The following is a 24,823-nucleotide window of genomic DNA, read 5'->3' on the forward strand; positions in this document are numbered from 1 at the left end:
TGAGGTCCACAGTTACCAGGCAGGACGGTGGAGGCTCCACAGATGGAGATTAACTCAGCTGGGTTTGCCAACTGAGCTGAGCAAGTTTTGTCCCAACTACATTGTGGCAGCGCCCCCCTTATGTCGGGGGGGCGCTCAGGGTGGGGCTTGACCCCCTGTCTTCTCTTTGCTTGTAGCAATCTGCTTGCCAGGATGCGATGAGCAGCATGGGTTTTGTGACAAGCCAGGGGAGTGCAAGTAAGTTTACAACAGTGTTTTTTCCCTTCTCTGGTTACCCTTGTACCTGATGTACCTGTAAAGTCGTTCTAGGTGGTCATTTGAAAAACTCAGGTAAGGGCAGCTGGCTGTAGGGGTCAGAGCTGCTATTCTCATGTTTCTACTCAGTAAATACACAGAAACGTAGAGTCGATGGCTTGCAGTCACCTGAGCTCCTCAGTGGGTATGGGAGCATACAGATAGCCACGTGCAAGGAATTGGCACTGAAAATGAGTTTAGTTCAGTGATTCTCAAACTTTTTGGCGTCTTAGGACCACCTAGGGAGTCTCTAAAAGTGCCGTCCCAGCGGGCCTCCTTCCCAGAAACAGACCCTCTGAGGCACTGGCGAAGGCTCCCAAGGAGACTCTGGGGTTCTGCTCATTCGAGAGCCAGACGTGTTGGTGCCGCGGGGAGGTGGTTTCTTGGGAGTCGGTGGTGTGCGAGGCCCGTGCCCACCTGACGCGCGCTCTCTTCCAGGTGCAGAGTGGGCTGGCAGAGCCGGTACTGCGACCAGTGCATCCGGTACCCAGGCTGCCTCCACGGCACCTGCCAGCAGCCCTGGCAGTGCAACTGCCAGGAGGGCTGGGGTGGCCTCTTCTGCAACCAGGGTGAGCCCTCGCCCCGTCCAGCAGCCTGGGGCTTCCCTGGTTGGTTACGGGGAAGATGTGGCCTCTCGGAGTCTGACCCCGGCCCCCTGCCCTCCCTTCCCGTGTCTGCCCCCCGCAGACCTGAACTACTGCACGCACCATAAGCCCTGCAGGAATGGGGCCACCTGCAGCAACACGGGCCAGGGGAGCTACACCTGCGCCTGCCGGCCCGGCTTCTCAGGAGCCACCTGTGAGACGGAGACCGACGAGTGCAGCGCCAGCCCCTGCAGGAACGGAGGCAGCTGCACGGTGAGTCCGGCGTGGCGGGTCTCCTGGTGAGCGGGGGCGCCGCTTTGGTAGGGCCAGGTGGGTCTCGTGGGGCACCTACGAGAGCTCTTTATCTTCTCCGCGACGCAGGATCTCGAGAACGGCTACGCTTGCACCTGCCCCCCCGGCTTCTACGGCAGAGTCTGTGAGCTGAGCGCCATAGCGTGCGCCGACGGCCCCTGCTTCAACGGGGGACGGTGCTCAGACAACCCGGAGGGAGGGTACACCTGCCGCTGCCCTGTGGGCTTCTCCGGCTTTAACTGTGAGAAGAAGGTGGATTCCTGCAGCTCTTCACCTTGTTCCAATGGTAGGAGGGCAGCCCAGCCGTTGTGAGACTTTGTCAAGTGGTCGACCCTGTAAGAACACACTAGAAAGCACATGCATTTGATTTCAAAGCAAATGCATCACTTTGCACGCTACCCTGAGGCTGTGGAGCCCTTTCAACTAAACAGTCAGAAACTCTTCACAGAAATGTCATTCCTGAGCCTGGAAATGCTCAGGGAGCAAGAAAGGCAGGCAGGAGTGTGGATTCTCACGTTCTACAGGGAGAGCCTGAGGCAGAGAGGTGAGATGACTTATCAAGGTCATATAGCACCACAGGTGTCTGAGTCGGGGCCATAATTCAGTAGATTGCACTCCAATGGCAACACAGCGACTGTTTTTGGAGGGAAGCCCGGCTCAGCTCTGTCACCCAAACATAACCGTCTGGTGTGTCTGTGCAGAAGTGTGGTCTGTTGATGGGCGCCCTGCTCCCCTCTGAGTGGGTAGAGGAGCGAAGCTGGGCCCAGACATGCCAGGCCGTTCTGTGAGCGTCTGGAGCTTCAGCAGAGCCACGATGATTGATGGGGACGAATTATGTAGCTCTGCGCTCCACGTGCTATGCAGAGGGCGTGGCGGTCCTGTGGGGTCACGTCTGCCTCCTGTGTGTTTCTACCCATTGAACCAACAGAAACATTGGGTGCTTTATTTTTAGAGGCAGAATAGCTGGAGGTTTAGCAGACTTGGCTCTCGAAGGACAGAGGCCTCTCCAACTCCCTCCTTTCTTCCTTTCCTCTTCTGTTGTCCACCCTGCTCTTTTCACTAACTGTGGAACTGTGGGCAAGCACATCAGCCTCATTAAGCCTCAGTTTCCTCATCTGCAAACTGGGTCTTTTGTGGGATCTCGTGAAGGTGAAGGCAGTAATGTAGCCAAAGCACTGTGCACAGTGCCTGTCAGAGCATAACTGCGAGGGAGGCATTAGCTGCCGGGGCGCCCAGGCGGCTCAGTCGGTTCAGCGTCCGACTTCGGCTCAGGTCACGATCTCATGGTTCGTGAGTTCTGAGCTGTAAGCCACAGAGCCTGGAGCTGCTTCGGATCCTGTGTCTCCCTCTCTCTCTGCCCTTCCCCCTGCTCACACTCTGTCTCTCTCAAAAATAAACAAACATTTAAAAAATACTTAAAAAAAAGATATTTGCTGTATTATTTATAGTTTGTGGAGCTAGGGCTAGATCACGCCCCTCCCCCATGTTGGTATTCGGGCCCAGGCTGCCTGGCCTGTCCCGCGCCCCCGGGTACAGCGCAGGGCAGACGCGCAGCAAATGCCTCGATGTGTCCTGCGTTCCAGGTGCCCAGTGTGTGGACCTTGGCGATGCTTACCTGTGCCACTGCCCGGCTGGCTTCTCCGGGAGGCGCTGTGAAGACAACGTGGACGATTGTGCCTCCTCCCCGTGTGCCAACGGGGGCACCTGCCGGGACGGTGTGAACGAGTACTCCTGCACCTGTCCCCCAGGCTACACAGGCAGGAACTGCAGTGCCCCTGTCAGCAGGTGTGAGCACGCGCCCTGCCACAACGGGGCCACGTGCCACGAGAGGGACCGGCGCTACCTGTGTGAGTGTGCCCGGGGCTACGGGGGCCCCAACTGCCAGTTCCTGCTGCCCGAGCCGCCCCCGGGCCCGGTGGTGGTGGATCTCAGCGAGAAGTATGTGGAGGGCCAGCCCGGGCCCTTCCCCTGGGTGGCTGTGTGTGCCGGCGTGGTGCTGGTCCTCATGCTGCTGCTGGGCTGTGCCGCCGCGGTGGTCTGCGTGCGGCTCAGGCTGCAGAAGGACCGGCCCCCTGCTGAGCCCTGCCGCGGAGAGACCGAGACCATGAACAACCTGGCCAACTGTCAGCGGGAGAAGGACATCTGTGTCAGCGTCATTGGGGCCACGCAGATCAAGAACACCAACAAGAAGGTTGACTTCCACGGGGACCATGGGGCTGATAAGAACGGCCTCAAGGCCCGCTACCCTGCTGTGGACTATAACCTAGTGCAGGACCTCAAGGGCGCCGCTGCCGCCACCGTCAGGGACCCTCACGGCAAGCGTGATGCCGAGTGCCAGCCCCAGGGCTCTGCAGGGGAGGAGAAGAGTGCCCCAACGCCGAGGGGGTGCGTGCTGCGGCCGGGAGGGGACACACGGGAAGGCCCGCCTGGAGGGCGCCCCTGTGCCGAGGGGGCGCTGTGTACTGGGCCGGGAGGGGACCCGGGCGCCAGAGGGGGTGCTAGGCACCGGGCTGGTGCTGGTCAGTTCTTCCTGTTCTTACGTGTTTATTGTGGTTCTTTTATCTTCCTCTTAGTGGAGAAGCATCTGAAAGAAAAAGGCCAGACTCTGTGTATTCCACTTCAAAAGACACAAAGTACCAGTCAGTGTACGTCATATCGGAGGAGAAAGATGAGTGCGTCATAGCGACTGAGGTCAGTGCGCAGCGCGGCTGCAGCTGCCCGGGCCTGGGCTCCGGATGGAAGTGGGGGAGGGGGAGAGGTCAGAGGGTACCTGACCTCTGTCTGGAACTAACTCCCCATTCTGTCCTGTGGGCCCCTCTAGGTGTGAAATGGAAGTGATATGGCAAAATTCCCATTTCTCTTAAAAATAAATAAAATTCCAAGGATATATGCCCCAGTGGATGCTGCTTGAAAGAGGAAAGGGAGCCCCGCGGACTGCTGCTGAGGACCCGATCCAGGCCGAGCCGGCTCTCCCTTCCGGGGGCCAGCCTGGGCGCGGCGGGGGCTGCAGCGCGGCGGTGGCCGAGGGTGCCTGTTGCACTGCCTTTTAGGACGTTTCCATTGCACTATGGACAGTTGCTTTTTAAAAAATATATATTTAAATGAATGGACTTAATTACTACATAAGAAGCATGCACTGCCTGAAGTGTATATTTTGGGTTCTTATGAGCCAGTCTTTTCTTGAATTAGAATCACAAACACTGCCTTTATCGTCCTTTTTGATACTAAAATGTGTTTTTTCTAGGTGGAAAAAAATGTGTGTTATTTTTTGGACTTGTAAAAATATTTTTCATGATATCTGTAAAGCTTGAGTATTTTGTGATGTTCATTTTTTATAATTTAAATCCTTGGTAAATATGTACAAAGGCACTTCGGGTCTATGTGACTATATTTTTTTGTATATAAATGTATTTATGGAATATTGTGCAAATGTTATTTGAGTTTTTTACTGTTTTGTTAATGAAGAAAATCCTTTTTAAAATATTTTTCCAAAATAAATATTATGAATGACGACTAGAGGTGTAGTCGCTCCCCGTGCTTGCTCCAACACAGAAACGGCTTCTGATTGCCGATTTTTAATGTCTTTGCCTGGTTTCAGTGGGTTCCACCTGCCCCAGAGAGCCCTGCCCAGTTATCAAGGCAGCTCCGGGAGAGGCCGAGGGAGACTGGCCAGCCCCCGAGGGGCCCCTGGACTCGCTGGGAATACCACAGGCACACACAACTCAGCATCATGTTGATGGGTCCCAAGAACCCTCAGAGCTGGACACCTTCTTTCTGTGCCTTGTTTGGTTGAAGGGCTGGAACAAAGCCTCATTTGGGATCAAATACCCGTGAGACACTTTTGTATTGCCATGGCAAAGGCTTTTTGTCTTAGGATAATACTTATTCATCCATTTGTTTATGGGTTATTTCCAGTCAATTCAAAAAGGTTAGTTGCCTTCTAACTCAACATTTGTTGGGGGACAGAGAGCAGTAAGATAAAAATGCTTTTTACTGAATGCTGACTAGCAGCCCCAGGGTAACCACTGTGCATGACTGGGCTGGTTACTCCTGGTGCTGGTGTTACTCCTGGCTCTGGTGGTACTCCTGGCACGGATGTTATTCCTGGTGCGGTGTTACTCCTGGCATGGATGTTACTCCTGGCACTGGTGTTACTCCAAGCACGGGTGTTATTCCTGTGTGGGTGTTACTCCTGGCACGGGTGTTACTCCAGGCGTGGGTGTTATTCCTGGTGTGGGTGTTACTCCAGGTGCGCTGTTACTCCTGGCATGGGTGTTATGCCTGGCGTGGGTGTTACTCCTGGCACAGGTGTTACTCCTGGCACGGGTGTTATTCCAGGCGTAGGTGTTATTACTGGTGTGGGTGTTACTCCTGGCACGGGTGTTACTCCAGGCGTGGGTGGGTGTTATTACTGGTGTGGGTGTTACTCCAGGTGCTGTTACTCCTGGCACGGGTGTTATGCCTGGTGTGGGTGTTATTCCTGGCATGGGTGTTACTCCTGGCACTGGTGTTACTCTGGTGCGGGTGTTACTCCAGTGTGGGTGTTACTCCTGGCGCGGGTGTTACTCCAGGCGTGGGTGTTATTCCTGGTGTGGGTGTTACTCCTGGCATGGGTGTTATGCCTGGTGTGGGTGTTATTCCTGGCATGGGTGTTACTCCTGGCACTGGTGTTATCTGGTGTGGGTGTTACTCCAGTGTGGGTGTTACTCCTGGCGCGGGTGTTACTCTGGTGTTGCTCCCCAGAGATGCTGGTGTTCCTCCTTTTACAGGTGAGGAAGCTGAAGTTTGGGGAGGTAAAGTTACTTGCTCAGGGTTTGTCATGGCAGAGTTAATGTTCAAAACTGGGCAGTCAGGATCCATACCCCAGTTTAGTCACTAATTTATTCAATAATTTTTGGAAACTCAACTTCTTACCGACAGCAGGACTTGGGTATTTAACGGACCTCATCACTGTGTGGTTTGGTGGCTCCAGAGCATCAGTGCCCTTTGTCAGCTGAGACGACAAGTTCATGTAGGGACAGGTGGCTTATTTCTGGGGTCAGAGGGGAGCAGGCAGAGGAACAGAACTTCCTGGTCTAATTACCCAAAGGGAGGACATTAGTGACCTGTTCTTGTCTTTGTCCAGTGACCATGGTAAGTCTATCCCACTGCGCCTGCTGTACAGGTGGAATTGTGGAGTCTTCTGGGGAGGAGAGGAGGACACACGTGTTAACCAGCCTGCATACCCATCCTTACGTATACAGATGAGGGAGACCCCCCCAAAACAACACCAGGTATGCCCAACGACAGACACAAAGTCCTGGAACACCCCTGCAGATGCTTCTGTGTCTGATACAACCCAATCTATCCTGACCCTTTGGGCCGCCCGAGTTGTTATTTTGGAATAACCCCATAATTATAGGCAAGGGCTCCAGTGGAGGGAGTTTTCTATGGAAAGAAGTCAGTGGCAGGGCCAGAGTGTGAGTGGGGCAGATTCAGGCCTCTGAGCTGCCTCCATCCTCACCCTGTGCCCTGGCTTGCGGTAACAGGTTAGCAGCATTTTCTAGAATCACTGAGGGAGCCACTGGTGTTGCCCTCAAGAGTCAAGATCTGGCGTGAAAGCGGGGTGACCTGGTGGCCGTTTACACTGGCCAGCCTGGAGTAATGGTTAATGGCTCCCTCACACTTTCAGAAGTGGCCTGGTGTGGATAATAAATTGAAGAGCTCATCTATTTTCAAAACTATGGAATGTGCTGGGAATCTTGGGAAGCCCACTCCATAAAAGAACCTCAAAGTCATCAAAGAAAACATTTTCATCTCCCCAGCTGCGTTGTAAAATCAGGGAATCCCTCCATCTTTCTTCTGGGCCAAGTAGCCTGCCTGGGGGCAAGGCAGAGACTTAAACTCGAAGCTTTGCAGCTCCCAGAGGCTCCCTGGGTCCCTTCTGAGACCAGTGCTTTCATGTGACATTTATAGGTGGCCACTCAGATTTCAGGGGTTACGTCACCTGCAGCAGGACTCAGGTGGACAGATCAAAACCAGCCAGATAGAAACATGGGCATTTACACATCAGCTGCGACTCCCCCGCCAGGCAGTGGCCAATGCCACGTTCTCCGAGTACCCCGCCGGGAACGAGTACCCAGAGCACTTAGAACGGTGAGGGTGGTGGATCCCTCCCGCAGGCGCTGCGCTGGGCCGAGTGCCTGGCTTCCTGGTCCCGAAAGGAGCCCTGGGCATGGGTTGTGGCTGCGCAGTAAGAGAGGCTTGCGTAACCCCCACCAGGGCCTCCCGTTCGGCCTTCCACCCGCCAGCCTCCTCGGGACTCCAGTGAGACCAGTGAGTGAGGTGAGGCACACGTGCCATCCGCTGTGTGGACGTAAGGGTAGCCTTCCAGCAATGTTGTCAGAATAGCACGGAGAACGCTCAGGACCTCAGTCCACGTCCCTTCTGCGTTTCTGCAGTCAGGGCGCACTTGGTCGTGGCAGGACAGACTTGCGAAGCACCTTGGACTTAGGAGGTCGTGGTCTGTCGCCGTGGGAGGTTTAGGTGGTGTCCCTGTGCCCTCAGGTGCGCCACCTTCCAGGGTTAGGGTTAGGGCCCAATGCTGCTCCCCTGCCCTGCTCGGCCCCTTCCCTGTGGGCCCCGGGTCACCTCAGTGGAGAACAGCAGTGACCGCATTTCTAACTGTGTGTGTTGGGAACCTTCAAGCAATGAGGAGGTGCCGCGATGCAGTCAGGGTCAAGTGTGAAAGCCCGAGAGAAGCTCCAGGAATGTTCACCTGGGGCCCATGATCCCCTTCACACTGCGGGTTCAGGCAGGCCGACACCACCACTGACGAGGTATTTTTGCAAAGAAATTGAACATGGATCTGATCAGACCCCTCGATCTAGTTAGCAATTTGCAGGAATACCGGGATAGAAGGACACAGGACGCCCCTGGGCACAAGAGGAACAGAAGGCGATGGAAGGGGTTGGAAGAAACTTGGTTAAAAATGCTCAGAGTCGGCTGTGTATTTTAATGATATTTAAGTATACTTGTCGGGTTTTTCAGACGTGACAGGTTATTACTGTTGAATAAAAAAGAGCCCTTATGTTTTAGAGAAAAATTCTAAAAGTATTTATAGATGAGACAATAATTCCTCTGGGACTCGAGATTTGCCTCAAAACGACCTGAGACGGAGCACGCAGGCGGGCACGCTCGGGCAGAACCAGGAGCCCCGCTGGTGGGAGCGGGGCGCCAGGCACGTGGTGGGCTCAGCTCTGCCATTCTCTGCTCCTCCATATGCTTGAAACTTCCCATGAGCAGATGTATTCGGATGAGTTACCTGGTGAATAGACACATACCCACCTGTGGTATAACTGACTGATGTGTGTGCAAGGCCGTGTCTGTGGGACGGCGTACCTGAAATGCAGTGGATTTTAGGGAGGTTTGCCGTGTTTCCATGTTCAGATGAAACCAAGCAAAGGAAGTGGGCTGAGACACAAATTGACTTGCTTGGGAGCTTTGGTGCCACGGTTCAGGCCCTGGCTCTGCCTGTCGGCCAGGTGCTCACCAAGCTTGTGAGACGTAGACGCTGAGGGTCTCCGTGAAGCAGCACCACATGGACCCCATTCCCCACGGGATCCAGGGGCTTCCCAAAGCACAGCTGAGTGAGCCACCCCTGTTTAAAACCAGCGAAGGCATCGCCTGCTCTAGTATAAAGTTCAAAGTTCTTTTTTATTTATTTATTTTTTAATATTTTGAGAGAGAGAGAGACAGAGAGAGAGTGAGGGAGCAAGCAGGGGGTGGCAGAGAGGGAGAGCGAGCATCTTAAGCAGGCTCCACATTTAGCACGGAGCCTGACTGGGGGCTAGATCGCACTACCACGAGATCATGACCTGAGCCAAAACCAAGAGTAGGGTGCTTAAACGGCTGAGCCCCCAGGTGTCACAAAGCTTAAGCTTCTTAATTTGGTTTGTCAGTTCTTCGCATACCTGTATCCCAGCTGTCACTTGAGCTCCAGCCACGCTGGCCACTGTCTCATGCTCTCTACCTTCCCTCATGCCCAGACCCCAGCCGTAATTGTCCGTCCGTTGGATGCTCTGCTGTCTAGCCAACTCCTCCTCAAAATGCCAGCCTCCAGGGAACCTTCTTTTGATGCCCCAGACGAGGTGCCTGTGCCTTCACCCTGGTCCATGGTAGCTTGCCCGAGCCACCCTGAAGGCAGGGCCAGTCACCACGACGCCAGCTTTGTGTTCCTCCCATGGGGAGGAAAGGGAGGCCAGTGAGCCTCTGGGCTGTCGCCAGTGCCAGCACAGGAAGGGACCCGTGGTCTATATGGTCCTGACCAGCAGGCCCACAGGGGGCTGGCCAGTTGCAGACTGGTGAGGAACAGAGAGAAATAAAATGTTCAAGGAGAGTTCAATCGGCTAGTTTCATGTGATCTCCCCAACAGCTCCCTTTCAACGACCCGAAAGGGATTCCTGTAGGTGGGGGCCCTCCAAGCAAATGCTGAGAGCCAGGTGGGGCTGGCAGCCTGGAATGTGCTGAGGTCCTGCCCCCCCCCCCCCCCCCCCTCCCTGGGACAGGGTGAGTGGGGTCTGCACGCGGCCCGGAGACGCTGGCGAGCAGGCTGCTGTAGCGGACTGAGCCCTCCGTCCTGACGCTGCCGTAACAAACGCAGCTGCTGCCTCTTCCTGCCTGCATGGACGAGGACCATGGAGGGCAGGGGGGACACGCAGGGGTTCTGGACTCCAAAGCCACTGACCCAGGGAGCCGAGCCTTGGCTTCCGGACCAGGCTCCGTGGAGTGCCCTTGGCAAGTTTGCCGAAGAAAGCACTTGGACTAGCACATGCCCTTTCCCTGGGATGTCCCAAGCCTCCCTTACTTTCAAGGTGGTGCCCAGTGGTCCCCTGGCAGATTGGTAAGTACTTTATTTTTTTAAAATTTTTTCCAGATACATATATATTTAATATTTATTTATTTTTGAGACAGAGAGAGAGAGAGCAGGAGCAAGGGAGGGGCAGAGAGAGAGGGAGACACAGAATCTCAAGCAGGCTCCAGGCTCTGAGCTGTCAGCACAGAGCCCAATGCAGGGTTCGAACCCACAGACTGTGAGACCATGACCTAAGCTGAAGTTGGACGCTGAGCTGACAGAGCCCTCCCGGCGCCCTGGATAATACTTTAATGCACCTGTTGTGTGTGTGTTGATGAACCTGGAAGGCAGATGGGGTCAGAGGTAGGTTCTTGGGCTAGTTTCACCCCCAAATTTCTTTCCTTCTTCATCTTCTTGACAAGTATGAGTCTGGGTAACAAAATGCCTCTTGATTACTAGTGTGATTTGACCTTGAAATCCCAAGGTCAAGTGAAACGCGCTTGTCAAATGTCTGCCTGCCCTCTTTGCTTGCTCTCTTCTTGCCTGGAAATCTTCTCCTCCTTTTAGATGTCACTCCCCATATTCACTGGGACCTGCTCTGTGCCCTGCCCTGTTCTGGTAATAGGCACAAATGCTGAATAAGATACCAGACTGTTCCTGGGAGCTCACCAGGAAAGGTGGGGACGAGGCGGATGCCTGCCCGCATTTTGTCCCCCCCTACGAATACACAGAGGGTCTCCTTCCTGAAGCTTGGGTAGAGCATCCGTGTGATTACTTGCGCTCAACAGATGGGAATGGGGGTCAGGTCCCTTAGGCGGAAGGGTTATGTGCTGGGGTGAAGCTCTCCCACCTCTCTTCTCTGGACACCTTGACACCCTGGGGTCTTCTGTCGGAGGGACTGAACCAAGACTTGCCCGAAGAACTTTACTTTAAACATTTGTCATTCAAACCAACCAACCAATAAACAGAACTCCCCGATATTTATAATGCAGCTGGCAAAAGTCTCAGGCGGAGAACAAGTGTATTCTATCCTCCGTCTGTACCCTAATGGATTTTTCTCCTATTTCTAGATATTTGGATTATTTCCAAATTTTAGCAGTCTAAATAGTATTTATTGAATATCTTCCACATAATCATTCATTGTGTCTCATTTTTTAATAGTTTTTGAGGTGCAATTATATTGTCAAAGGGAATATACATTGTAGAGACATTGCCGTCTTTTTATAAATTCCCACTAGAAAACTTAGGCCAATTTATAGAAGCCAACTAGCTGCTCTTTACCAACAATATGTATCATTATTTTAAAATTTATTGACCAATTTGGTGAATAGTATATAAAAGTTATTTGCACGTTAGTTTGTTAAACAGTGGGCTGAAAAGTCCTTTTTGTCTGCTACTTGAGTTCACATTCTTTCTGTCGTACCACTGCCCATTAGTGAGGACCTAATGTGTGTGAGGTATTTTAAAACACATTAATTTAGAGTTCGTAACACACCTGAGTCTAATTAGTTCCTTTTGCGGAGGCTGGAAAGGCCACTGGCATCATGGGGGCCACACAGTCAGCACAGGCCCAGCCAGGCGAGCCTGACAGGTGACACTTCCTTCTGGAAATGTCCCCTCCACAGATGCCCTTGAGTGTATTTGGAGCCAATATTCCCTATGTTGGGTTTTCCTTATGGATGTGTGTACTTTCATCTATGTTTTTATGCATTTGTTTAATTGAATCATTGTTTTTTTGGGGGGGGTTATTTGAGAGGGAGAGAGCACAAGAGCATGACGGAGAGGCAGAAAGGGGGAGAGAGAGAATCTTAAGAAAGTTCCACGCTCAGTGTGGAGATTGGTGACCCTGGGGTCAGGACCTGAGCCGAAATCAAGATCGGACGCTCAACCGACTGAGCCGCCCAGGTGCCCTTCATCTTGTTTTTTCAAACAACTTCATTTGAGGTGTAAGTTACATGCAGTAAGACACACGCATGTTAAGCTCATATTTGGATAAGGGTAGGCTCAGGAGACCAACCCCACAACGAAGACAGAGAGCGTGCCTGTCACCCCCGGAGAGTGCCCTGGCCGCCCTTCACATCCACAGTCCCTGCCGCCCCAGCCAGCAGACCTCAGCAGAGATAGGTGCTAGAAATTCACAGAAAAGGAAGCTTTTCACACTGTGTTCCGAGCTTTATCTCTGCTCTCGCATCAGTCAGTCCTCGTTTGCACGCTCGGGAACGTGGCCAGAACTGTCCCATCAAATCGGCGCCATCGGGGGGCCTCCACCCTGCCCGGGACCCTGGCCTCCGCACTCTGCCTGCACGGTCTCCGGGGCTTCGGCGGGCCGCGTCCAGAGGAGCCTGCGCCACAGGTGCGGTCAGCTTCCGGCCCCCTGTGTCCTCTCCCCCCTGGGGCTGGCTCCAGGGCTGCCCCCGGCGGGCCCCTTCTGCTCCGTCGGGGCCGCCTCTGTCCCTCTCTCCCCGGAGGCCAGGGCTCTCGGCGGGACGTGCGGGCGCTGGCGCGTCGGGAGGGCAGGTGGGGGCCGCTGTGGAGGTGGCCTCTGCCAGCGGCTTGGCCGAGGGCTCCAGGAGGCCGCCACAGCCCTGGGAACAGGGAAACCACACCCGGAGTAGGTTCTGGGTGACTGGCTGGAACCAGCTGGGGGAGAGAGGAAGGGTCTGGGGAGACCCGGGGGCAGCCTGTGGGGGGGAGTAAGTGAAACTGTACAAATGTCGACCGTGAGCGTCACAAAGGACCGGCTCCTGCCCCACTGCCTTCCCAGTTGTCAGAGGAGGGTCTGCTCGGGCAGACATGGGAGGCCGCTCCCTTCCGGACCGAACAGAAGCCGTCCTGGGCGGCACTTCTGCCGCCTTCCTCCTCCGGGCGGTGCTCCTGCCTCCCCACAGGCCGCCCTGACTGAGCTGTAGGCGTGCCCGCTTGGACGGACCCTCTGGCGGAGAGAAAGGACTTCTCTCCTGACTTGTTTTCACTTTAACTCGATTTAGACCTGAGCGCGTGTGCTCACGGGGCCTCCGTGGGGGCGGCTTGCTGCCGCTGTGGAGACTGAACACCTGAGCTCAGGCGCCAGCGGTAACAGGGTGCATGGCCCCCCGAGCCCTTGGCCTCTGCGTGTTCTGGGCTAGTGGGCTGGGAGGTCACGCCCTCACCTTTGCCCTGTGCTCTGGGTCTGCCGGTGCCGCGGGAAGCCCCGTGGACTGCGGGCCTCAGCACCCGCATGGTAGCAAGCCTGTCTCTTCCACCAGATGGAATGGGGCAGAGCACAGGGTCCCCTCAGCTGAGGGGCAGGGGCAGGGGTCAGCCATGGGAGAGTTTAGGGCGTGCGGCTGTGGCTTTCCTGTGTGCTGTACCCCTGGGGCTGGCGGCAGTGGTGGACGGCCACCGTGGGTGATGGACACAGCTCAGCACTTGTCCCCATGCAGATGGGGGCGAGGACGCTTGTTCTCAGTGGAGCCAGGACAAGGCCTGTGCATTCACATGTCCCCTCGAAGGGAGAGGTGCTGGCCTCATGGTGGCGCCACCGCAGCAGAGCTGGGAGGGGGGCAGAGAGGGGGACCCCCAGGCCTCCCGTGGCTCAGAGGGACTCGAGGGAGCAGGCCAAGCTGGGGTGTGATGGCTTCTGGGCCATATCGCTGGCTGGCCATGAGGCTGGAGTCTATAGACACGGGGACCTGATGACTCAAGGGAGGCCGTCTTGAGGTGGGACGGGAGACCATGTCACAGCCCAGGCTCCGTGCGCTTCGCCCCAAACTGAGCACCTGCTCTCAAGCTATCTCCACCTGACACAAATGAGGTGAAGTTTGAACAATTATCCAACCAATCCGAAAATACTTTAAAATAAATCACTAACCTAAACTCAACATTATGGCTCAAACTATCAGCTTACACTGATTTAATCAACCCGTTACCACAAACGGCTTTTTGATGTTGTGCCATAGACAGTCAATGTAAGCAAAAGAATTACTATGGCGAAAATAGAAGATTCCGGAGCAGCAAAAACTGCGTGGTGCTCTTCCCGCAAGCGGACGGGCGTCCACAGCCAGGCTCCACCGCGCTGGGGTTCGCTCTTTGCGGCCCGGACGCCCAGCCTGCTCTCGGCCCGCAGAGCCTCAGACGCCCCCGGGAGCTCCAGGGACACCGCCCTGCGTGGGCTCTGCTGCACAGTCCTTATTCTCAGACGCCAAGACTGAAGTCCCGTCGAGGTTTCCCACCTTCCCCCACAGCCCACGGCTTCCTGGTGGCCAGTGATCCTATTTAAACACCTTTTCAAAACTATTTCTAACGTGTTAACAGTAGATTCACTTCCCAGTCTCTGGACGTGTGGGGATCTTGGATTCTAAGTGGGCAACATAATTCCCATTCTGTCAACAGGGAATCTGAGGCTGGACCGGTAGTGGGTCTGCGTGCTCATCGCAGGGCCCCTCCTCCCTGTCCTGTCCGTGACGACTCTCTCTCTGCCATCCAGGAGGCCCCCTCACCGGCTAACCCACCCCGTCTGGGAGTCTTCCCTGAGCCACACAGGAAGACAGAGGCGTTGTCCTCTGCAAGCACGAGCCTGAGGAGGCTGGTCGCGTGGCAGGCCACGAGGCTTCACAGTGTGGTGAAGCTGGAGCCCCCCCAGGTCATGTGCTCTCTGCAGACGGGCTATCTGTGTCGCCTGGTGGGTTCCGACACCGTGGCAGAGGGGCCCGAGAAGCATGGAAAACAGGCCACGATGTGGCGTCAGTAGGCGATTGCTTGCTGCTGAGAACTTTGTTTCTCTCCCTATGATGCTGGGCTTTTCTGTGGCTTTAGCAGAAGGGAGGGGCCAGGGCTGGTCCTCTGCCCACCCCAGTTAGGTGTGCTGAGCGCCGTGCCGCCAGCTCCAGACATTTTCAGGTGAATCCTCTCCGCCAGGTCTTCCTTCTGACATCAGAGCCCCTTAGGTGCTGGGATTGGGTCTCCTGGAAATGATGCAGACTTTACCGGTGACGTTACCCAGAGCTCACTGATAAGGGAAAAGGGGTGAGGGCTTTGCAGATGGAAAGATCGAGGGCCCTGAGTTCACAAGGGGTGAGGCAGCTGTGAGACACAGGCGGCCCAGCCCCGGCTCAGAACCACTGTGAGCCACGCAGGTGCTCAGGTACGCGGCTCCAGGACCCCCCAGCGGCAGCGGAGGCTCCGAGCGGCTCCTCTCTGCTGCACCGACAACCTGTTGTCCTCAGGATCCAACTCACCCTGGAAATGTGTCACCTCTACACCTTCACTTTCTCACTTTGGTCTACAAGGAGGTGAAGATTCCAAATTAGCATGAAAGACACATTCAGAGCAGCGTGGTTTGTGCCCGCTAAGCATCTGCCCACATGGCAGGAAGCAGGACCGGCTGGACATGCTGTCTCTTTCCCGCGAGCCTGTCACTCGGGGTCGGCGACTGAATGAAGGAAAGAGTAGAGGCAAAGCCACAGACTTTGAGTCTGTGTATCGCAAGGTGTCTCTTTCTGATGGCTGCTCAGGGCCGTGTCCTTCTCCCTCCCTGGCCTGGCTGGGACTGGGCCGCACGATGGTCTGTGGCCTCCTCATGTTCCTGGTCACCCTGAGCATAGGTCCTTCACGTCGTGGGCGCTTATCAATACTTGCTGAGCAAATTACTGGCAGAAAAGTGGCCGTTCTGCCCACATCCCAGAATCCTACGGAGAGACAGATGACTCAACGGTTGGGTGATGGACGACAGAAACTGTTCCGATTCAAGATCATTTCAGAGGGACACGGTGGTTGGGGGGCTGGCTCCACTCTCCAGTGCGCCTCGTGAGCCCTTTGTCTCCGGCAACAGTTGGATGCAGTCAACTGTGTGCTCCAGAACCCGGCGTATTTCTCCAGGAAAAATGCTCCGTTCTTTCCAAAATGCCATGAGAACTTTAATGATGGGAATAAATAACAGGTGCTGGGAACAGCTGCTACTGATTCATGAATCTTCTTCTTTTAAATGTTTTCTGTGGGGGAACCAAGGGCTTTCAGAAGCATTTTGCTCTGAAATATTCAAGGAATGCTTCTTGCTTTTTCTTATTATAGCAACCGTTTTAGTATTTTTAAGCTGAATCATGAGGCTTACAGAGGAAGTAGGGAAGTAACAAGTCAGAGGGAAAAACATCTAAGTTACTAACCCCCCACAGTTGCTTTGAAATAGCATTTGGTTCTCCACTGGCATCTTTCTGAGATGAATCATTGACTTCTACGAACCTAGGTTAGGACTGCCACCCTGAGACGGGTGACTGTACAGGTGACCCACAGAGGTGCTGGGCGAGGGACGGTCCTGATGCACAGGCTGTGCCAGTGGGCGGTCTGGTCCCTGGCCGGCGTCCCTTCATGCCCGGCGTGACTGCCGGGCGTCTGTCTCACCAGCTGCTATGATGTCCTGGAGCGTGGCGGGCAGCTGGCGGGCTCTCCGGCTCACACACTCACTGAAGGGTCACCTGGTGCGGGCCCCGTGCTTGACGAGCAGAGCGAACACGACTCTGGTGCTCCCGTGGGGCGTTTATGGCCCTGGGGCAGATGTGAAGTGTCCCGTGTTCCCTGGACAAGAGATAAAATAAGGTTACGGTGTTTGCCAAGCTGGGGTCCTTGTTATCAGCAGGGTTCTGAGCTGCCCAAATGCCAGGCATTTCTACTTGATTTTCACTCATTTTTTTGCAGCTCATGGCAAGTGTGACTTAAATCAAGTAAGCTGCAGAGCCCCGACTCTGTGCCCCTCAGCTGCCGCGCGGTCCCCAGGGGCAGGCCCTGCACGTTGGCTGGCGCCCAGATGCGGTGCCAGGAGGTCAAATGGTGGCAACGGACATATTTAAGGTCGAGAACCTCACCTTTGGGCACTAGGAGCACCCCCAATCCTGTGACCTGCTCGGCACAGCCAGTGGGGCTTTCTGCCGCTGCTTCCTGCCGAGGGCCTTTCCACCAGCCAGGGCACAAGTGGGTAGCTGTGCTGTGTAGATTGGTAACTAGCGGCCAAATCTTTGACTTTGGATAAAATCTGGGGGCTTCCTGGTGTGGAAGAATGAGAGTTTGGTCTTTTGCCCTTTTCTATTATTTATCAGCTCAAAGTGAGGTGGGAATCTCCAGTTAATGCTGGGACTGAAGCTGTTCTGTGCCTGAGGCCACCCCCGGGGCGTCGTCCCCGGGCAAGTCTTCCCGGGTGGGGCTGCAGCACCTTGTACCCTCCTCCTCAGGCGGGTGGCGAGGGCATCCTCTGAGCTGGGAACAGGCTTCCAGTCACAATGGTCACCGTGGGGTGGGGGTGGGGCTGGCCAGAGGGTGTCCTCTGACCATAAAACACTGGTGGTTTTGCAGGTTCTTGTCTTGGGTGCAGCTGCTTCCCTTAGAACTAATTGGAACTTTCTATGCCTTTTGGGTACTGCATGAGTATCCCAGGATTTTGCCAAAACAAAGTCCCTCAGGCGCCTGGGTGGCTCAGTCAGTTGGGCAGCTGACTTTGGCTCAGGTCATGATCTTGCAGTTTGTGGGTTTGAGCCCCGCATCAGGCTCTGTGCTGACAGCTCAGAGCCTGGAGCCTGCTTCGGATTCTGTGTCTCCCTCTCTCTCTGACCCTCCCCTGCTCACGCTCTCTCTCTCTCTCTCTCTCAGAAATAAATAAAACATTAAAAAATTAAAAACAAAAACACAAAGTCCCTCAAACAGGGTGGATTTGGACAACAGAAACCTACCTGCTTTCTCACAGCTCTGGAGGCCGATTGTCCAAGGTCAAGGTTGTGGGCAGGGTGGGCTCCTCCTGGGGGCTCTGAGGGCAGCGCACCCCTCCAGTCCCTGTGGTGGTGACAATCCTGGGTGTCTCTGGGCTAGCGGCTGTGCCCCCACCCTCTCTGCCCCCCTCTCCTCACACGGTCTCCCTCATCACAAGGGCACCTTCTGGGTCGAGGGCCCTTCCGACTCCGTAGGAGTGTGCCTCCATTCTGAATTAACTGCAAAGGTCCTATTTCCAAATAAGGCACAGCCTGGGCCCCTGGGTTTGGCAAGATGCCATTCAAGCCACCATAGATGCTTTCATCATTGTCAATCAAATGACTTTTCAAAAAGTGTATCTGTTACAAATTTTTCCTCAGTATCTTCTGAGAACCCATTTGTTCAAAGTACTCAGGGATTATAACTGAAATAGAAACAGCATTTCTGTAAGGACAAGCTGTAGACGCTGTACATGGGGACTGACAAATACTCCAGGACCATCTATGTCCATAGAATGTTCTAGACTGGACACTGGGTGCTAACAGACACTGTAGGAATTACGGGAGGCTTCTAAAAAAAGCCTAAATGGGCCACAATCCTGGTCCTCATTTCCTGGGTGGTCTGCTGATGGGCCTGCCCACCTGTCCCCACCACCTGGCCGGGGCCCAGAGCTGGCACGGAGCCACAGCGCCCTCGCCACGGAGCCAATCCCTCAGGACCAGGGAGGAAAGAAAGACACCTTTCCTTTGGACTAGAAAAGTCCACCCCACAGTCTCACCATCCCTTACTGACAAATAGGACTTTAAATCCCTTTATCTGGAGACAAACAGAAAGTGTGTGTTTGCGGTGTATAATTTGAGCTGATATTCTTGCCAGCTGCTAAGGGACACATGCAAAAAAAAAAAAAAAAGTCGGTGACATCTGGTCAGCATTGATATTTTGTGACAGAAGTATGTTTTCCTGGGGGGTATTTTCCAAGAAACCACATCTCAGAGCGCCGTCTCTCCACTTCACCGCCCCCGCAGCCGAGTCCCCAACCCTTGACCTCCTCGAAAAACAAAAAGAAAGTGATCATATTGACCAAAGCAGCTGGAGCACACCGCAGCCCCACGGCACTGGCTCGGATCAAACGGTGGCCGGCAGTCGCCGTCACACTCAGAGCTTTCAGGCCGACGTTGGCCCCGCACCTGGGCTGTGGCATCACCCCGGTCCCAACAGTGGCCTGTCCCGCCCTCGTCTTCCTAAAACATTTAGGCTTTAATGTTTTAAAAAGTAAATGTCAAGTAAAGGCATTAATTAACACTGTGAATTTGTTCTCTGAAATTGTCACATCGTTGCCTGATTTTCCCAAGAATGCTAATGAATGGGCAATGAAGGGAAGTTTCGGAGAATGCTTTGTTTCCCAGCTGGTGAGATTCCTTCTCTGAGAGCTGGGGCTGCTAGAATATTCCTTCTCCCCTTGCTCCCCTGAGAGCGGGGCTGGCCGGCCGTGGGCGCTTCCCCGCACAGGCCTCGGAGGCCGCACCGTGATGGTGTGCCAGTTTGGGAGCACTGCTGTGGGCCCCCCTCGAGCTCCGACAAGGACTGGAGGAGCCCCTGGCGGAGGGACCACCTACGTGAGACCCGTTCCACAGATGGGGAAACTGAGGCCAAGTCCTGCTGTTCTCCAAGCTTCCTGACGTTCTCAGTTCATTTCATGGGACCTCCCGATTCTGGTCTTGACCAGGGCCACCCTGCACGTGACGGCTACTGCTCTCCAGAGCACAGGGTGCAGCGCTGGGCGGGGCAGCTCTGCCCACCGTCTCAGGGAGCCCCGCGCTGGTGAGGGGACCCCTCCCGCCGCTCCTGGATCCGGTCTTTCCATGGGCGCACACACAGCCAATGGGGTAGATAATAGAAGTCTCAGAATGCCAACGTGTGAAAAAAATCTCTTCACTGGGGTCAGCACAGGACAGGAAAAGTCGGCAGTCCCTTCAATAAACAGAGTTCAGAGAAACACAAACCTCTGCACAAACCCGATTTCAAAGTCCTGATTTTAAGGGAGGGAGATGGCTCAAAAAACCAACACCACACTTCTGACCTTTGTAATCCGGGCATTGCTCAGAAAACGACAACAGCCATGTTGCTCTGGTTTGGCTGAAAGCAAGCGCTGGCTCCCTTCCGCGTTCAGAGGCTGGGTGAGCGGGCCTCCGCTCTGTCCGGCACCCCGACCTCCAGGTGGCCGCAGGTGCCGTCTCCGGCTCCGTCTGTGGGTGCCAGCACATTGCGCTCTCCTCTTGCCATTGCTGGGTCCCCTTAAAATGTCCCACCTACGCTCTGAGGGGGTAAAGGTTGTTCATGAGTAAGTGTGTGAGAGAAGGTGTGGCATGACTTGGTTTAGTGACTGAAGACAATCCTAGTCGTGCTCATAATTTAAGTGCAGAGCATAGAACAGAGCAGGGAGCATCAGGGCAGTAAGGGCCCCTCAGGGCACATCCGGCTCTTGCTCGATGTGATCCCAGCACAGCTGCTGCCATGGGCCCAAGGTTCCAGGCGAGCACTTGGCATTTATGTCATTTGGTCCTCAGCACATCTGGAAGGTTCACAGTTTCCAAAATTGTGCTGTACTGTTGACTCAAAGCTTCTTTGAGGTCATGACGCTCCATTGCCCTGAGAGCTCTCAGCGATGAGGCTCGGGGCTGTGTTGCTGAGAAGAGAGAGGTTCCTTCTTTCAGGAAACAGGGTTTAGGCGTGGCGTCCCATATCTGCACCCCATCTGTGGGAACGTGCAGGTGTGGGCGCGGGTGCTGGTGCACAGAGAAATGCCTGGGTTCTGCCCAGAGCCGTGTTGTTCTTCCTCTTGAGAAGCCGTGTGGCTCAGCGGGCACGCAGAGAGAGTACTCCGTGTGGAATTCCCAAACCACAACTCTGGTTGCATTGTGCTGCATAAGTTGATTCCAGGGGCCCTGAACTTGATCGATGAGCACGTTGGGTTCACTACACACTCGCCCTCGAGAGGGGCACGCCACACTCACACTGTTTGATGAGGAAAACTGCGAGCCTAGAGCCGGCCGCTACTCCTTCCTCACCCCGATTCTTGAGATTGTGAGAAATGGAAGCACTAACTCTGTGCACCTTCCCAAGCTGAGTATGACGTGGGTACTTTAGCCAGAAAGGACAGTACCTTCCTCCTTTTTACTTGGGGATGTTAACAGTATTTGTCTAAGGAACAAAGGATGGCATGTTTTACACTGTTTTGGGGTCATGGTTTAATGGCTTTTCTGCCTTCCTTGCCCCAGTTTCTAGCTAGACAGCAGACTTACATAGTCTGGCAGAGACCCCGCCCATCTGAGCCCTAAAGCTCCGGGTGGAAGATGGAGCTGGCTGGGCACTTGCACACCTGTTGAGTCTGTGCGGGGTCCTTCCCTGGGTTCACTGGCTCCCTTCTGCGGCGCTCTGGACTGTTCCGGACAGTAGGGACTTGATTCACCAGCAGCAGTAACAAAGACACACACTATGACAGCAACAGCTACTGTTTCACCTTGTTTTCCCTTCTATAAATCACATAGGCGTGTTTTACCTCATTAATCTCGGTAAAATCAGGGTCTTCCCCCAGGAGCCCGTGCCCAGTTGGGTGCGGGGCCATCTCTTAACAACACCAAGAGGGGAAAAAATCCAAACACTTCTTCGTTGTAAAAAGTAATTTTAGTTTTAAATTCTAAATTAAGCTGCGTTATAGAAAGAGAAAACAAAATTTCTCAATCCTAGGATTCATGTCATTTGCTATGTTTTCTTGCGTCTGTTTTCCCTACATGTACTTTCTGTAAAGTTATAATCGGCCTGTAAACAATTTACATCTGTTATTTTTTACCCAAATTATGTCATTAGCAATTTCTATGTTGCTGCATAGTCTTCAAAACCATCATTTTAAAAGGCTGCTTAATACTCCATAAAGCATTCAATTTATTTAGAAAAATCTGGCTACTACAATGACATTGTGGCCAAAAACCTCACCCTCCCACGCACACTGGGTACCGAGTCCAAGAGCACGGGTGTGATTTGTTCTCAGTACACATGGCCACGGGCGAAATCTCCTGCCCCCCAGACTGAACCAACCTCGGTTCCACTGAGAGAGAATGCCTGTTTTAACACAACTGACGGATGTTCTATAAGGTAATAGGGGAGCGATTCTTTTAGTTACGCTGACTGTTGAGTAGGTTTGGCCACTTTCTCATTAAGAGTTCCGGTTTTTCTCTCACCTTCAACTAGTAGAAAGTCGGCTTCTTCCCTGGCCAGTGCCTCATCTGATAACATGGTAAGCGGCCCCTTTCGATGCTGCCATGACTGCCTGGCCTCTGCGGCCGTCAGAACCCCTCAAGGACGTGTGCTCTCAGGGCATCTGGGGCTCAGTCAGTGAGGCGTCTGACTCTTGATCCTGGCTCAGGTCATGATATCGTGGTTCATGGGATCGAGCTCTGTGTTGGGCTCAGTGATGACAGCTCAGAGCCTGGAGTCTGCTTGGGACTCTCTCTTCCTGCCCCTCCCCTGCCCCCTGCCTCTCAAAATAAATAAATAAACTTGTAAAAAAAACAGTGATACTCTCCATCTTTTTGTCACCAAAGCCCCCTTCTATTTTCTCCACATGCCTGTGTTCACTTTTACTTTGATAGGTTTTACTGTTTTGTTGATCAAAGACATATTCAATTGCCAGAGAGCAGCTGTTGAGTGTTGGATGACCAGTGTACCAGTCTGATTAGATACGATCCCAGCCCAAAGTAAGGACCTTGTTTCAGCCAACCTGTGCAGGCTGGGTGGGAGTTTGGGGGTCCCCTGATAGCTCCCCACTTCTCAGAGGACCAATTCAGTCAGCCTGAATCTTGTGCCGCCCTCTTCCTGACCTGCTCAGGGTGCCGTTAGAGAGCACTGGCAGTGTCTGTTTCCTGGGGTGGTTGAGGAAGGAGAAGGAGACCTTCGTTCTTTCTTCCATCCTGACCCCTAGAGCCCCAGAAAGGTGAGGAAGGTGCCAGAACTCACTCACTTCTACAAGGTCACGTGAGGACTCAGAACTTGGGGAACTCATGGAAATTGCCTGAATAGCCTTCCTGCCCCCCAAGCATTTGCAAAGCTGGGTCGATGGAAACCATTGCTGGCTACAGGGAGCACCTGGGTGCCAGGCACTGGGTGTCTACGGGCTCTGTGCTCAGAACAGGGTTTGAAAGACCTGTGCATTCATTGCAGGCCCAAGGAACCTGGGATTTCTCGAGGTGAAGTATCTTTTCCAAGGTGACATGGCTGGTGAACCCTAATGCCCAGCTCTGTCCGGTTTGTGTTTTGTGCTCTTTTCACTGGCTATTTATTGGTCCTGTGGGGACAGAAACTGTCTGTACCTACACATCCCTCTGGGATTTCATTATCTTTTCCCTGAAACTTCACATTTGACAGTTGGCCCAAGACTCTTGGCCTAGTGTGGACTTGGCATGGTTTAGACAGGTTGCCTAGGGATGTATTTTCATTTTTGTGCTTTGTAATTAAAAGATTTTCAACAATAGCTGTGTATTAGAAAATATAGTAAACAAGCATTTTTATGAAGCAGGTGATTTGCTTATAAAGGCAGTAATTGACGTAGGGCTTAGAGCAGAAAAAAATGGCTTTTTTCCTCTAAGATTTTCCTGTCTTTTTGCAAGTGGCTAACCGAGCAAGCCGCTAATGACGAGCTAGGATGGAATTATGGATCATTTCCCTTGGGTGGCAGCCAGTTTTCCACAGCAGGGTGAAGTGTCTGGGGAGCATGAAAGCTCTTTGGTTTTGTGATACTCATGCAGGGCCTGGTTCTCAGCCATGAAAGTGTTTATCACTTTTAGGTCTTGGTTTTGAACCCATAAGAATCCAGACTTGAATGACGGCGGCACAGCGGAAGGGCCGGGCTGGGGGTGTGCCTGCAGAGAGGGACGCTGTTAGCAAGTAGAGCTGTGCTCTGAGAGCGACACCGCGAGCTGGGTCATCTGGATGAGGTTATCTAAATTCTCCAAACCCTGGCTGTCCCACGTGGGGGTGAGGATCGCGGTTCTTCCTCTGTGGTGTTGCTGTGAAGTTCAAATGGAATGAACTTATGTAAAAGTGCTATGTGGAAGCTTAACGTGATTCTCAACAATTACTTTATACATTTGGAAGAGCTCTCTCTGGAGTCAAATTTTATCTACTTGTTGAGGTGCACACCAAACCCCAAGTGGCAAATGAACTTACATCTGGGCAGAGACCCTCTCCGCCCCGGGTTCCAGTCGGTCCTGGGCGACAGTTGTTGCGGTTACGAGTGGTCCGGTGCTGCCCTGTGCACTTCCACGTCTGTGCCGACCTGGGTGATGAGCGCTTCCATCTCAGAGCTGATTGCAGAACTCAGCACAGGGGGTGGCCGTCACTGACACTCATGCGCAGCCTCCTTTGTGTGGCCAGTAGAGACTGTGTGGCGTTTTCAAAGCAGGTGCCTTTGGGAAGGTGGGCTGGTCGCACAGTGGCTGCCACGTGTGGTCTCTGCTGAGCTGACTCCTGTCTCCCTAGCCCCTCAGGGGCTGGAGGGGCAGATTCGAGCGTCCTCAGGGGCTGGAGGGGCAGATTCCAGCACCCCCCCAAGGACATCTCAGCGGATTCTGAATATAGGCCTTTGTGTGGCACCAATGAACCAAAAAAAGAAAGGCTATTTTGATTTGGTCACTTATTGCCATGAGGTTTTATTTTTGCACACTGGTGAGCCAGCCCTACTGGTGTGTGCTCACGGGGCCCCAGAAGCCCAGCTGTGCCCCGGGCACGGGACAGATGGGAGCAGCTGGCTGCACACAGCCCAAACTTTTGTTTCCCGTGGGCTGAAGTCACCACGAATAAGCACATCAGAGTTAGTTGTTTGCAGCTAACATTATTACGACGTTTAAAGGTAACTTTAGAGAGAAGCCTGTGACAGCGTGAGAGACCTGGGTGAAGGGTGTGGAGACGTCTCACACACATTTCTATGTGAAGAGAAGTGTAGAGAAGGAAGGAATAAAGGGAGCAGACAGAGGGAGGACAGGAAGGGGAGGAGGGGGAAGGAGAGGAGGGAGAGATGAGGGGGGAGAGTTAGGGT

General features: G+C 53.8%; 1 protein-coding gene across 1 annotated transcript in view; it reads left to right on the forward strand.

Annotated features, from left to right (window-relative positions):
• DLL1 (delta like canonical Notch ligand 1) overlaps positions 1–4,706 on the forward strand; it is an 8,875-nt gene extending 4,169 nt beyond the window's left edge. Inside the window, exons 4-10 of the mRNA XM_077757402.1 lie at positions 177–237; positions 733–863; positions 982–1,151; positions 1,260–1,476; positions 2,774–3,575; positions 3,764–3,881; positions 4,012–4,706. Coding sequence (XP_077613528.1) covers positions 177–237; positions 733–863; positions 982–1,151; positions 1,260–1,476; positions 2,774–3,575; positions 3,764–3,881; positions 4,012–4,017 — 1,505 coding nt within the window. The 3' untranslated portion in view covers positions 4,018–4,706. The remainder of the gene's footprint in view (positions 1–176; positions 238–732; positions 864–981; positions 1,152–1,259; positions 1,477–2,773; positions 3,576–3,763; positions 3,882–4,011) is intronic.
• The last annotated feature ends 20,117 nt before the right edge of the window (positions 4,707–24,823 follow it).

This window comes from Crocuta crocuta, unplaced genomic scaffold (assembly GCF_008692635.1).
Source record: "Crocuta crocuta isolate KB4526 unplaced genomic scaffold, BGI_CrCroc_1.0 scaffold506, whole genome shotgun sequence".
NCBI classification, from domain to species: domain Eukaryota; kingdom Metazoa; phylum Chordata; class Mammalia; order Carnivora; family Hyaenidae; genus Crocuta; species Crocuta crocuta.